Genomic DNA, 13,708 nt, shown 5'->3' with positions numbered 1-13,708 from the left:
TCTCAGTCACAGTGCAACAATGAATGAATGGAAACCCAAAATCTCTGTAAATGTTTATGAAAATTAATAAAATATAATTATAGAAAAAAAAAGAAATATCACAGTAAAAAAAAAAAATCTCAGTCATAATAAAATCCTCTATTTTCTGACAGATTGTTATGGAGAAGGGGGGGAAAAAATCCAAAAATTTTTAACAAGCATATTCACAGTATCCTAAAAATACCCAAACAAATGTGCAATTAATGGAGAAGTATGGAACTAAGGAAGAACAGTGGTTTTCAATTATTGGTGGAGTTGATTGTTGACTTGTTTTTATTGTTTTCTTAAGTTTTTCTCTTTTTAATCAAACAAATTTATTCCAGGTGAGTTTAATCTTTTCCCATGCTGCAAATGGCCTTAAGCTGGCTGGATGCTATTCTGCAAAATACCCAAACAATATTTTGCCATAGATTTTACTAGTAAATTTAAGTGCTCTCTTTAGGTCGTAGACCTATATATATCATAATAAAAGTAGAAAGTTTAAAGGGAAGCATGGGATCTAATAATTAGACCTTTTCCTGATATCAATGTTAATTCTCTTTTATAATACTGAAATAAGATACTGCCACTGGTAAAAAAAAAATACCCAAACAAACCCAAAACCCTAATCCCTTGCAATGGACCTTAAATCATGTTGCTGCCCTTTGTAAGCAAACTTCTAACATCTCCAATAAAGAATATTCTAAATATAAAATAATACAATTTCAAAACTTACTACTTTTATCAATTTTCATTCTTATATAAATGAGACAGAATGAAAACAATCTATGTTACACTGTACCATGCATAAACAAGAACTGGGCAGTGTAAAATGAAATCTTGAAATCAGGATTATCAGAGCAATTTTTTTAAATTTTCCAATTTTTATACCTTAGGAAAGAAAAATCCCTATCTCAACTACCAAAGTCAAAATATTCTTAAAACATCTCAATTCTTCACTATTCAGAAAAATCCATCTTCTTAGTTGTCCTTCACTGGAAGAATAAGAAAATTATCTGAATTATCTCATCATCTATTCAAGCAAGCTGAAATAGTTTTACAACTGCATTTTATTTTCTCCAAAGTTTAATGTTTGCTACTAAGAAAATTTTGCTTTTGGAAACGTAGAGTTCTTGTCTGTTTATGAAAGAACGAATATAAGATATGGAATGAACTATTTGAACAGAGCTCAAATCTTTGTTAAACCAACTCTTTAATAATGACGGTCTAATACGATAGTCTTTACCCTTCAATGGAGCTCATTCAGTAAAAAACAGTTCTATTAAGTACTCAAGAGTCTCTAGGTGGCGAGCTCTGGTGGCCTAGTGGCAAGAAGCTGCAACCAGATGCTCTTCTGGAGAAGAAGGAACAATCTCTTCCTGTACCAGTCAGATCTGATTTGACGGTACACACAGAAAATAATGAAATAAATTTAAAAAAAAAAGTGTGTCTAGGTGATATTTAAGTTCAACTACTGGTCAAAAGTTTGGTGACTGTAACTTGGGAGGAACTGAAGAACATTATGCTAAGTCAACTCAGTCCCATAAGGACAAATATATGGCAATCCAGTTCTTAGGCATCAACATCATGACTGTGGCTGTGTCCAAAGCTGTGACTGTAAAGGAAAGAGCATGTCTGTTTTCACCTCTATTGTTGTTGAGTACAATCCACAGCAACTCTATGAATAACAGATCTGAACCCTGTCCTATCCTGTGCCATCTTCACACTTCCTGATACACTGGAGCCCACTGTGGCAGTCACCATGTCAATCTACCTGGTTGAGGGTCTGTCTACCTCTCCTTTGTTCACCCTCTAACTTTCATGTTCTTCTCCAAGGAATAGGCCCTCCTTTGCAAAAAGCTCAAACTATGTGAGGCGAAGTCTCATCATCTTTTTCTCCAAAGAGCACCGTCGTTATCCTGTCTCCAAGACATATTTGTTTTTTGGGAAATCCATGCAATTTTTCAGAGTTCTTATCCACCACCACAGCTCAAAGGCATCAACTCTTCTGTTATCATTACTCACTGTCTAACCCTCAGATCCACAGCAAGTGATTAAAAAGATCATGGCTTGAATAAGATGCACTTTATGCCATTCTTTTAAGCAGTGTCTGTCTGTCGCCTCCCCCCCCCCATTAATTTATTTGCACATTCTTAAAAGGCAGAAAGGAGTTTGGAAGAATACAGATCTAAAAGGCTGAAATGTATCCCTATCTGAATTACTAAAGTCATCTGGAACGGAATGAAATCTTAGGAAAAGGTCTAGTATACAACATCAGTTGAACATATTTTTCTGCTTACAGTTTTGCTGTAACAAAAACAAACAATTTTGCTGTAACACATGGAACTTAATACCCTAGGGAACATAGAGGTAGGATCTGCTTGAAGTAACATAGCAGTAACATAAAGACTGTCTTGGTAAGTATCACTATACTTGCTAAAGAATGTTTGGTGGTTCTTGCCAAGAAATTAAGTAAGTGTGTCTCTAATGCTTTCCTAAAACCAAATTCATATCTGTATCACTCTCAACACTCAAAAGAATTCATTAAATTTCCTATTATTCCACTGTGAAGTATATTCTAATCAGTAAAGATTCTACATTAATTTTTGCATCCTATTCACTAAACACTCCAGTAGAAAAATGAACAATCTCCTCTGGTGCAATTTAACTATGAATTGCTTGTGACTCAACAAAAAGAAGTTGGGAGTTTTAAGAATATCTTATAGGAGTCCTGGCAGCAGAAGAGTTGAGTGCTCAGCTGCTAAAAGGAATGTTAGTAATTAAAATTCACATAATGGCTCTGTAAGAGAAGGATCAGGTGATCTACTCTGATAAAGATTATAGTCCAGAAAACCATATTGCTAAGTTCTATTCTGTACCATGGGTTTAGGAGAAAAAAAACAGACTCAATGGAACCTAACAACATAATATCTGATTAAATATTACAACCGACATAACTTTCTTACAAAATTAACTTTTTTTTGTCATTTTAGAGGGAGGGAGGTACTATAATTTTAAAGAAAAATGTTCTTATTCTTCGAAGTTGACATTATTTATGAATCACAAGGGTTCATTTTTTTAAGTTAACTAAGTGACTTACCTATCCATGTCATCATCTCCAGGTAATAACGGTGGGAGAGGCAGAGGAGGCAATGTTGATGTCTTCAGATGTGGAACAGCAGCTGTTACGGACCCTTGAGATTTCATAGAAACCTGTACTGAGGGCTGAGAATTTGTCTGAGAGGGCAGAGTAGATGTCCTTGGGTGAGCTGAAGAGGGTAAAACTGAAGTACTGGAAACAAGAACCTGACTAAATGCTGGTTGGGGAGGAGGCAGAGGTGGTGGTTGTTGAAGAGCTGGTAGTGGAGGCAAAGGTGGCAAAGGAGGTGTCTGAGGTGGAGGGGTAGTAGTTGGTAAAGGAGGTGCAGAAGTAACTGTGGGGAGAGGTGGAAGAATTTCCTTTTCCAATGTCTCTGCTTCCTTTGGAGTAACAATCTCCTCTTTTGATGCTACAGGCTTAAAGTCTTTAGATGTTCCCTGTGCTTTCAAATCTTTAACAAGATGTTTTTCAGAGTTCTCATCCAATTTTGCTTTCCCTGTATCTAAAGAATTTTTGACCTCTGTGTTTAAATGTGTTACATTCCCCAGTTCAGTATCTGGAGCAGGTTTTTCCAATTTTATAACCTTGGGTAATTTTTTAGACTCCAAGCCTGAATCCTTAGTCTCTGCTGAACTGTTCTCTTTTTTAGGCAAAAATATAGGTGAACCCTTAGATTCCTTCCCATCCACTTTTGCTGCAGCAGCTGCTGCTGCTCTTTCCTTTTTTTTTCTACTGAGTTCAGCTCCCAGGCTAGAGTTCAACGGAAGTCTGACAGGTGAGATACTGGAATGCCGACTACGTGACCCGGATCGCTTCTTTTTACTATGAGAAGAGTGTCTTGAATATGCAGGACTTCTACTTCTGGACTTCATGGATTTCCTACAGGAAAAAAAGGGGAAAAGGCACTTTAGAATAACCAGACTACAGCAATACATGGAGGAAAACGGATTAATAAAACAAATTACGGAGAACTATACTGTGCGTCATCAGAAATAAGTCTGAAAAACTGTTCCAGTGAAGAGCCCATGGAGTAAGAATAATTAAATATAATGTGGTTTCTCAGATAGAAAGGAAATCCGGTTTCACAGTAGTTAAGTACCTGACTGCTATGTCAAAGGTCAATGGTTTGAACCCAAGAGTCACTATATATGGGGAAAATGGGGCAATCTGTTTCATAACGATTAGAACCTTGAAAACCCCATGGGGCATCTCAACTCTGCCCTGTAAGATCACTATGAGTGAAAATCTTTGCACACAATAATCCTCAACAGATTTAGAACAGTAAAAAGAACATTAGACAAAACTAAGGAAATACAAATAAACGAAATAGGGGCTTTAGTTAATAATAATGTATAAGACAGAAAAGAAAGATGAACAGAAACGGAGAAAATGAGGGGTGCTGTTATACCATGAACATGATACTGATTTAGTATCACAAATATAATGTATACGATCTATTGCATGGAAAACCAATTTGCCTATAAACTTTCATTCAACTAACAATAAAAGTTAATTTAAAAATGTTATCAGTACAGGTTTATTATCTGCAAAAAGTGTACCCCACTAAAATGCTAATAAGGGAAACTGGGTGTGAAATATAACCTGGAGAGAGGATGAAAGATGCACAAGCGGTGAGGACTCTCCTTCATAGGGTCGCTATGAGTTGCCTGCAACTCGATGGCACTTAACAACATGTATAACTTCACAGTTTTTCTGTATATTTAAAACTGTTCTAAAATGTTTAATAACTTATAAGAAGGAAATAAACCCTACACAACAAAAAAATTATCTACTCAGGTGGCCTAGTGGCAAGAAGCTGTGCTGCAAGCCTGAAGACATGCTGTTTGAGGTCACAAGCTCCTCTGTGAGAGAAGGATCAGCAATTTGCTACCATGGAATTAATTACCTCTGAAAACTTGCTGGAGGGTCAGCTAGGGGTTGGTTCCAACTCTATGGTACACTGCAACATCCAACTAAAGGAAACTGAATTTAATTTTTTTTTTTTCAAATTTAGGAATAGCCAAATTCACAATTAATAATTTTGCTTTAAACCTCAAATAAAAATAAGTTATTTGCTATACTAAGGAGAGATACACACACTTAGGAATTAATCAGTACTTTGTATGCAAATCAATATAAAATAAAAATTAATAAAATGTAACCAGTGGTATGCTTACCAAAGCTTAAATTTTTTTCACTAAAGTGGTATTTAATTGGAAGAGACTAGGAAAATCTTTTCTTCTTTGTATCATTTATTCATAATAAAGTATGCTTATAATAGTACACTGGTATTTTTAATAGACACTAAGAAAGCAAGGTATTATTGAGCTTTTTAATTTATTTTCCTCATAAAGAATTAGGCAACAAAATAAGAGCTTATGAGGCAGATTATTCTAAATGGAAATCCAACTTTCTTTCTTTTTTTTTGTACTGAAGTCTAACCTGTATAGACTTCAGTGCGAAGGCAAAAACAAAACAAAAAACAAAAAAAACACTAAAAGTGTGACTGGACAAAATAAAATTTGTCTAGTAGTCTAGAACAAATGCTCCCCCAATTCAAATAATCAGTATTTCCCTTTATCTTTATCAAAGAATTTTTAAAAAGCAACAAAATAAAATAGCTTATTCATGTAAGAGAAAAAACTTCATATAGCAACCATGCCATATTTTACCTGTTTACTTACTGCTTGGATTCTAGTGAACAAGGAAAAATATGAAATACAAACATCTAATGCTCCCATTAGTCAACTAAACTGTACTCATGACTCCAACAAAAGTACATAGTGAGTACTGTTTGCATTCTACACTACTGTATTGTCTCTACTTTTTCCCTATTATTGCACTACTTACAATTAAACTAGTAAAATGGAGAACTTCAGATGTGCTGTTTTCTCTAAGAATCCAAAAGGAATCACTGCAAAGATGTTGTTAACTGAAATTTGCTGAGGTATTTTTTCGCTTCAATGTAATCCTGTATTCTGAAACCCTTTCACTGCAAAAGTTCTCAATCTTCATGAAAACAACTCATTCAAGAAAACAAACAGTATGAAAGCATTTTTTAAAGGTTCCTTAAAAAAACTAAACAATCTTACAAATGGAACACTTAAAATGTGCATTTTAACAATCCCAGAGGTGCACGGTTTGAATCCACGAGATGCTCTGCCGGGGAAGGAGGGGCAATCTCCTCCTGTACCAGTCAGATCTGATTTGACAGTACACGCACACAAATAATAAAAATAAAATTTAAAAAAAATGTGCATTTTACTATACATAAATTCAACTCATTACCCTTAAAAAAAAAGCATCCAACAAAAAACTTGAACTTTAAATATCTAGGTGATACATATCTATTATTCATTGTACAATTTTCAACTTTTTTGTATTTTAGACTTTTTATTAACTTAAATATAAGGAAAAATACTCAAGAAACTTCAGATGTTGGGCTGTAGAAAACCTGTAGCTAAATGTATCCAAACTAATTTATGAATAATTATGGCAGCAAAAATTGCTCAAATTACATATAAAATGCATTAATTTTTCAAATTAGCATAATTTTCCTATCTACTACTCTTTACATTATTCTCACTCACCGACAGAACTCATTGAAGTAATACTCTGTAAAGGCAATATGCTATACACTCCTTATTAATTTAATCCTCACAATAAAGCTAGGAATAGATAGGTATCAGTTTAAAAATAAAGAAACTCAAGCATGGTGAAGTTAAATCATTGGCCAAAGGTTGCAAAACATATTCTAGTCATATGTGACCCTAAAACCCAAGTTGTACTTTTTCAAACAAAAGTTGAGTCCAAAAAGAAAGTATACAGTTCACCATGAAGGAACAAAATTGTTTCTCATAGATAATACACTCAAACAGAATTTCAAACAAACAAGCTTTTCTCACAAAAGTATTATCATGAAGGCATTATTAGAGATTTTTAAGAGAGTTTAAAAATTGACATTGACCCTAAAGAAGGTTGAAGGAGAGAAAATCAAATTGGGATATTATTCAGCCATAAAGAAAAATGAGAACCTGGAAGACACTGTTCTAAGTGAAACATCAGTAGAAAAGGATAAGTACAGTATGAGCTCACTTAATTACCTAGATACGGCAAATGTATATAGAACAAAGTTTACTGGTGGTTACCAGAGACAAGAGAAAATGGGGGGGAAAGAGGAGTCCATACTTCGGGAATATGGAGGTTAACAGTAATCAAGTAACTGAGAAATAGATAATGTTGATAGCTGCACAACATAATAAAGGTAAACTACTGAATAATGAAATATATCACTGAAATATTTCTAAAAATGATAGGCTGTATGTGTTAAAAAGAAAGGGAAAAAAAACCATTAAATTGTTTTTGCTGCTCTGGTGGCCTAGTGGTAGGAACATTGTAATCATGAGGGAAAAGTGGTTCAGATCCACCAGCTGGTCCACGGGAGGATGGACAATCTCCTCCTTGAAAATTAACTGCCTCTGAAAAGCCACTGGAGGGTAAGCAAAGGGTAGTTCCGATGCCAAAGCACACAACATGACATTAAATGGGAAAAGGACTCACTCTAAATTTCCAGCATAAAAATCCATTAAAAAGCTACAAGTATTTAATAAGCTATAAAAACACCTTCAATTAGGAAAAGAATAAACTTACATGTTTGGATGACAGCACACCCGGTAAGATGGACTAATCAAATAGCCTCAAGATAATACAAAGGAAAATTTGTAATTGCTTAGTTCTCCAATTAGGGTCAGTAAAGTATAAAGTACTAATAGTGTTTTCAAAAGACTAAGGTGGTATTGAAAAAAGGAGGGGGGGGGAACCAAACTAATATGAAGCAAAAGAAATAGCTAGACAAGCTCTGGGCACCATTCTGGGTACCATCGCTCTGTGTAAGTTCTTCCTCGACCAGGACCTGGCGAGTGAAGCAGTCGCTCCCTCGAGCGACTACCTACCTTCAGCTGTCTTGGCCTCTGCTTCTCTAATTCTGGGTTACACAGAGCGGCCAGAGCCACCTGCTGCAAGCTTAGCCAGAGACCCAGTCAGCGATGGATGCCTAGGGCACTCGGGGCTCCAAAGGTCAACATAGCTAATACCGAGCGCCTCAAAGCCTAACCTCGACCCAAAGGGCTGTGAAGACAAGACACTCACCTGGGAAGTGGACTCCGGCTCAGAGATCTCTTGCTCATGAACGGGCTGCTGGAGCGCCTTCGCCCGTAGGGGCTGGGGGATCTGCCGCTGTAGGAGCCACTTCGCTCGTAGCTGGACGACCGTCGGCGGCTGTAGGGGCTCACAGACCTCTGGCGTCGGCTGTAAGGGCTGGGGGATCGGGTGCTGGACTGGTAGGCCGAGGGCTCCTTGTAAGGGGGGCTAATCGACTGCCTTCTGGAGGTGCTTCCGGGACTCTTCTTGTAGGAATCGTAATTGCTGGATGCATGAGACCTCGGGGGGCTAAGGTCGTAATCCTGGCTATAAGAAGCTCCCGAGGGGCTGTCGTCTTGCTTGGGGCTGACAGACCACTTCCGGTGGGGACTCCTGGATCTGTGCTTAGGGCTGTCCACCGTTTTGTAACTCTTGGGTGTTTCCCTTTTCCGATGACTTTTACTCCGCTCTTTGTGGGCCGACTTCGGCTCCCGCTCCTTGCGGGTCTTGTCCTTGTGCAGCCTGGATGACCGGGCCTCTTTGCTGCTGCTGCTCTTGGACGGGGCCGCTTTCCCGTAGTCCTCGTTCTCCTCGTTGGAGCGCTTGGAGCTTCCCGTCAGCCGGTCCTTGGCCGACGCCGACTTGCTGGCCGCCTCCTGGGTTCTGTCTTTGTCGGCCTGTTTGGTTTTGAGGAAGTCCCGCGACCGTCGGTGCTGGTGGTGACGGTGCTTGTGCAGGCGGTCACCGCGATCGGCTCCCCGGCGCTCGTCGTTGTCTCTCCGGTCCGGTTTGAACCCCACGTCGTCGGAGAAGGTGTCGGAATCCGAGCTGATGTCGTCATACTCCACCAGAGGTTTGATGACGGCTCCCAGCGGGGCCGTCTCGGGGGTCACCAAGCCCATGTCTTTGGAGTGCTTGGACTTGTGCCGTTTGTGCTTCGACACCAAGCGGTGACGCTCTCTGCTGTTGGAGCTCCCACCTCCCGTTGACGGCTGCAAAGTTCCAGAAGCTCCTCCACTCCCGTCCTTCTTGCCCCCATGTCTCTCTGAATTGGGCATGCCCTTTCCCCTGGCCTCAAGGAGGGGAAAAAAGTTCCCCAGCACTTCGCAAAGTAAGCCCCACCCTCCCCCCCAGCCCCAAATCCACACGCACCAAAGCGCCCCTAGAAGGGGGTGGGGAGGGAAGGGGCAGTAGCCAGGCTCCTCCTCCCTCCCAACTCTCTCAGCACCCTCCTACATGAGGTGGGGGGTAAAGGAGCCAGAGGAGAAACGAGAGTTCCTCAGCAGTGGAGTTGCGAGACCAGGGGTAGCTGCTCTAGTCTGTTTTCTTTCCTCCCCGCACCGAGCCAACCCGGAGCCAGTGACGCTGAGGAAGTACTAAGCCGACGGCCCAGGGCCGTGGGGCCGACTCCAGCTCTGGGGCCCTGTGAGGACTACGCGGGCCCTTCTCCTACCCAGTAGTCCGGCTCGGGGCAGCTTCCTGTAGCTGGAATCCCGCGGCCTAGGTGCCTCACGCTGCCTTTGTCCCTCGCTCCTAAGGGAGTCCTTTTCCTTCCCCCGGCTTTCCCTCAACACCTCATACACTGAATCGTTCCCTCGGACTCACAGTAACACACTAGGTTAAACCGAAACGGCACTTGGGATAGGGGGAGGGGGAAAGCCCAGGAAATATCGCGAGACTTCATCAGGTCTCGTGCTCCACTTTACATCTCGCTTGTTTTGTCAAACAACGCGAGACTAAGACTCTAGCAAGAAACGCGTTTCAGCAGGCTCCCGCGATAAACGTTCTCTTCTTCTTCGTTCTTCACCACCCCCCCCAACAAAGCTTTATTGAAACGGAAATGACAGGATTTTGTTTTCATGAAAACTTTATTGGTAACTCATTGATCAAAAAGCAGCTTGCTGAAACTGCGGAGGACCTAAAGCTCTCGCTGCGGAAGGTGAAGGACTTAAGCCTTCAAAATGAATTGAAGCTCAACATCAAGAAAACAGATTCTCACCACTGGTCCAATTGGCAGCATTAGTATAGATGGTGAAGAGATCGAGATAATTAACAGTTTTAGTTTGCTTGGCTCCACAGTCAACACTCTTGGTACCAGCAGCCAGGAAATCAAGAGACGAATTGCACTGGGAAAGTCAGCTGTCAGGGACCTCTCAAGAGTACTGAAGAGCAACGACGTTGGGCTGGAGACTAAGGTGCACCTGATCCGGGCTATAGTCTTCGCAATTGCGTGCTATGCATCAGAGAGCTGGACAATGACTAGGGGTGATAGAGAATTGATGCCTTTGAGGTGTGGTGATGGAGAAGATTGTGGAATATACATACCATGGACTGCTAAGAGAACAAACAGGTTTGTCCTGGAGAGGGTGAAGCCGGGCTGCTCCTTGGAGGCAAGGATTCTTCGTCTGACATACTTTGGGCATGTTGCAAGGAGGGACCAGTCCTTAGAGAGGGACGTCATGTTTGGGAAGATGGAGTGACCGCGCAGGAAAGGAGACCCTCGATGAGATGCATTGATTCAGTGATTGGGGCAGTGGGAGTAGATGTGTTGGAGACAATGCGGTTGGCACATGATAGAGCAGGGTTTAGGGCTCTTGTACATAGATAGAGTCTCTATGAGTCGCAAGCGACTCGATGGCACATAACAACAACAACATTGACCAAATGAGGTTCTGGTGAAAATAATTTTCTTAGCTTACTTTGTAACAATTCATTTAACTGCGAGTATGAGAGGGATCGCTGGTGATTTAGTGGTGGTCAGATACTGCGAAAGGAACGCCACAAAAGAAATATGGACAATCACCTCCCCTGCGATTTACAGCCTCTGAAAACCCGTTTGCAGGATCGAGTCCATTCCAATTCCTCGGGACACAATAACCAAGTTGAGAAAATTCTTAACAGGACAAAGAGCGAAAGTGGGGACACATCAACCCAAATCTTAATATTTACAATGTCTCGCATTTAGAGGAGGTGTATGACCTGCCATGCATTTTACTGACATTTTCTCCCATTTTCACAGCCACCCTCAAAAGCACGATGTACTCGTCCCTATTTTACAGATAAGGAAAGTGATTAAGTAACTAAGGTAGTCCGTCAACTAGTGCCACAGGTCACGTTCAAACGCATGTCTCTGACGCTAAAGTACAAGGGCTTGCATTATTAGTAAGAATCTGAAATCTCGGCTTTTTTTTATTGTATCATAATTTTTCTGGGATCATTTAATTTCTCATGAAGGGAATCACAGTAGTGGGTTTAAGGAACAGAGAACTGATTTGTTCAAACTTAATTTTGTTTGGTTTTATCTGTAACTATGTACGACTATTCTATGTGGATATTCAGGAGATCTGATGATGTAATTCAGGGCCTCTGCTAAATGCAAGGAACACTATATCGACATCACCTTTCATCAAGACTTTTCTGATGCGAACACATGTATGTCAGACTAGAACTGTACTCCGTAGGGTTTATTCATTTTAGTGGGCTTTTTAAATTTTTTTTTTTTTTTTGGTATGTGTGTACAGTCAAATTAGATCTGACTGGTACAGGAGGAGATGGTCCCTCCTTCTCCAGTAAAGCATCTGGTGGATTCGAACCGGGCACCTCAGGAATTGCAATGCAGTTTCTTGCCACTTAGGTCACCAGAGCTCCCTTTATTTTACTATTGTATTTCTAGTAAAAGTATGTCATTGGGAAAATTTGCTGTCAGAGACTTCACCAAGGTGTTACGGAGCAATGATTTCTGTTTAAAGACTAAGATGATTTAAGATACGGTCTTTTCAAGTATTTGCTATGCATGTGAAAGTTTGAAGTGAATAAGGATGCTAGAAAAATTGATGGGTTTGAGTTGTTGTGTTGGAGAAGAGTACTGAGTACCCCATGGATTGTCAAAAGAACAAACTAAGAGAAAGCTCAACCTGGGTGCTGCTTGGAAACAAGGATAATGAGACTTTATCTCATTTTGGGCTTGTTGTTGGGAGGGGTCAGTCCTTGGCACATTATACTTAGAAAGGTGAAGAGTCAATGAAAGAAAAGAAGACCCTCAACAAAATGGGTTAATACAGTACAGTAACTGTAACAATGAACTCAGGTATGTCAGAAGTGGTGAGAATGGCACCAAGATAGGACAAGGTTCAGATTCATTGTTCATGGAGTCACTGTGAGTCATAGCCAACTAACTCAAGGGCATTGGTGCCATAATGGTAAGGAGCTGTGGTGCCAACTCAAAGGCATGCAGTTTGAGTCCACCAGCTGTTATGCAGGAGAAAAATGGACAGTCTTCTCCTGTGTGATTTATAGCCTCTGAGAACACAGCAAGATCAGCTAGGAATGGGCTCCAATTTGATGAAATTGATAAAAGGTGGTGTAATCTGCAGGGTGTTGCAGTGCTAACCAAAAGGCCACACCTCTCTCATCCAAATGAGGAGAAAGATGGGCACTCCAGCCTGAGAAACTGTTGGAGAGTTGCTATATATTTGAATTAATGCACATGAATGTGAGTTTTAAGATTGTGGATATACTGGAGCTCTGGGGATGTGGTATATTATATGTTGTGTGGTTTTTAAAATGTCAGCAGGTCAAATCTACTAGCCTCCTTGAAGGAGAGAGATGGGCAGTCTCCTATATAATGATTAATGGGCTAGAAACCTGATGGTGGGCTAATATGAGTTAAAATTTGAGAATTAACTAAGAAAAGTGAGGGGAGGTCTCTCTCTCTCTCTCTCTCTCTCTCTCTCTCTGTGTGTGTGTGTGTAAAAGGGAGCTCAGGTGGCCTACTACATAAAGAGTTGTGTTGCCAACCCAAAGGCAAGCCTCAGAAAACCCACTGGACAGTCACTTATGGGTGAGTTCTGTCTCCACAACAATGAGCTCTCATTTTATGTGGTTGGGTAGTGGGTTACAAGTTTGACTGCTAAAGGAAAAGTGAGGAGTTTAAATCCACCAGACAGCTCATGAGAAGGCTAGAGCGTTGGATTTCAGTAAGTCTGAACTCATTAAAAGACAGTGGGTTTATTTTTCTTTTTGTAGATATAGGAACTCTGGTGACACTGTGGTTAAGACATATATCTATTAACCAAAAGCCTAACTTACCAGCATCTCTAGGGGAGAAAGATGAGGCAGTCTTCTTCCATGAAGATTTACAGTCTCAGGAACCTGATGAGGCAGTTCTGCTCTGTCTTAGAAGTTGGAATAAACTTTATGGTGGTGGGTTTTGGTTTTGTGACTCCAAAGAGCCCTGATGGTGCAGCTCTTGCTGCTAACCAAAAGGAAAGATCAGCTGCTTGAACCCACCAGTTATTCCTCAGAGGAAAGATGTGGACAGTCAGCATTTTTACAGCCTTGGAAACTCTAGGGGACAGTTCTACCCAATTCAGCTGAGTTACTATCAGTCAGAACTCATTTGATGGAAACAGGTTTTGTTGTGGATCTAGTGTATTCTTAGGGCCCACAAGT

The 13,708-nt window shown here is 40.5% G+C and overlaps 1 protein-coding gene across 2 annotated transcripts in view; it reads right to left on the bottom strand.

Moving 5' to 3' along the window:
* CDK12 (cyclin-dependent kinase 12) overlaps positions 1 to 9,468 on the bottom strand; it is a 40,139-nt gene extending 30,671 nt beyond the window's left edge. Inside the window, exons 1-3 of one of the 2 annotated variants that reach the window (XM_006889382.1) lie at positions 8,267 to 9,468; positions 8,131 to 8,133; positions 3,119 to 3,997 (exon numbers count right to left, since the gene is read on the bottom strand). In XM_006889382.1, coding sequence (XP_006889444.1) covers positions 3,119 to 3,997; positions 8,131 to 8,133; positions 8,267 to 9,315 — 1,931 coding nt within the window. In that variant the 5' untranslated portion in view covers positions 9,316 to 9,468. The remainder of the gene's footprint in view (positions 1 to 3,118; positions 3,998 to 8,130; positions 8,134 to 8,266) is intronic. The other variant, XM_006889381.1, reaches the window with a different exon arrangement.
* Between the last annotated feature and the right edge of the window lie 4,240 nt (positions 9,469 to 13,708).

This window comes from Elephantulus edwardii, unplaced genomic scaffold (assembly GCF_000299155.1).
Source record: "Elephantulus edwardii isolate Elephantulus edwardi_28Jun2011 unplaced genomic scaffold, EleEdw1.0 scaffold00077, whole genome shotgun sequence".
NCBI classification, from domain to species: domain Eukaryota; kingdom Metazoa; phylum Chordata; class Mammalia; order Macroscelidea; family Macroscelididae; genus Elephantulus; species Elephantulus edwardii.
The sequence above is the reverse complement of the archived record's forward strand: the minus strand, read 5'-3'. Positions and strand labels throughout refer to the sequence as shown.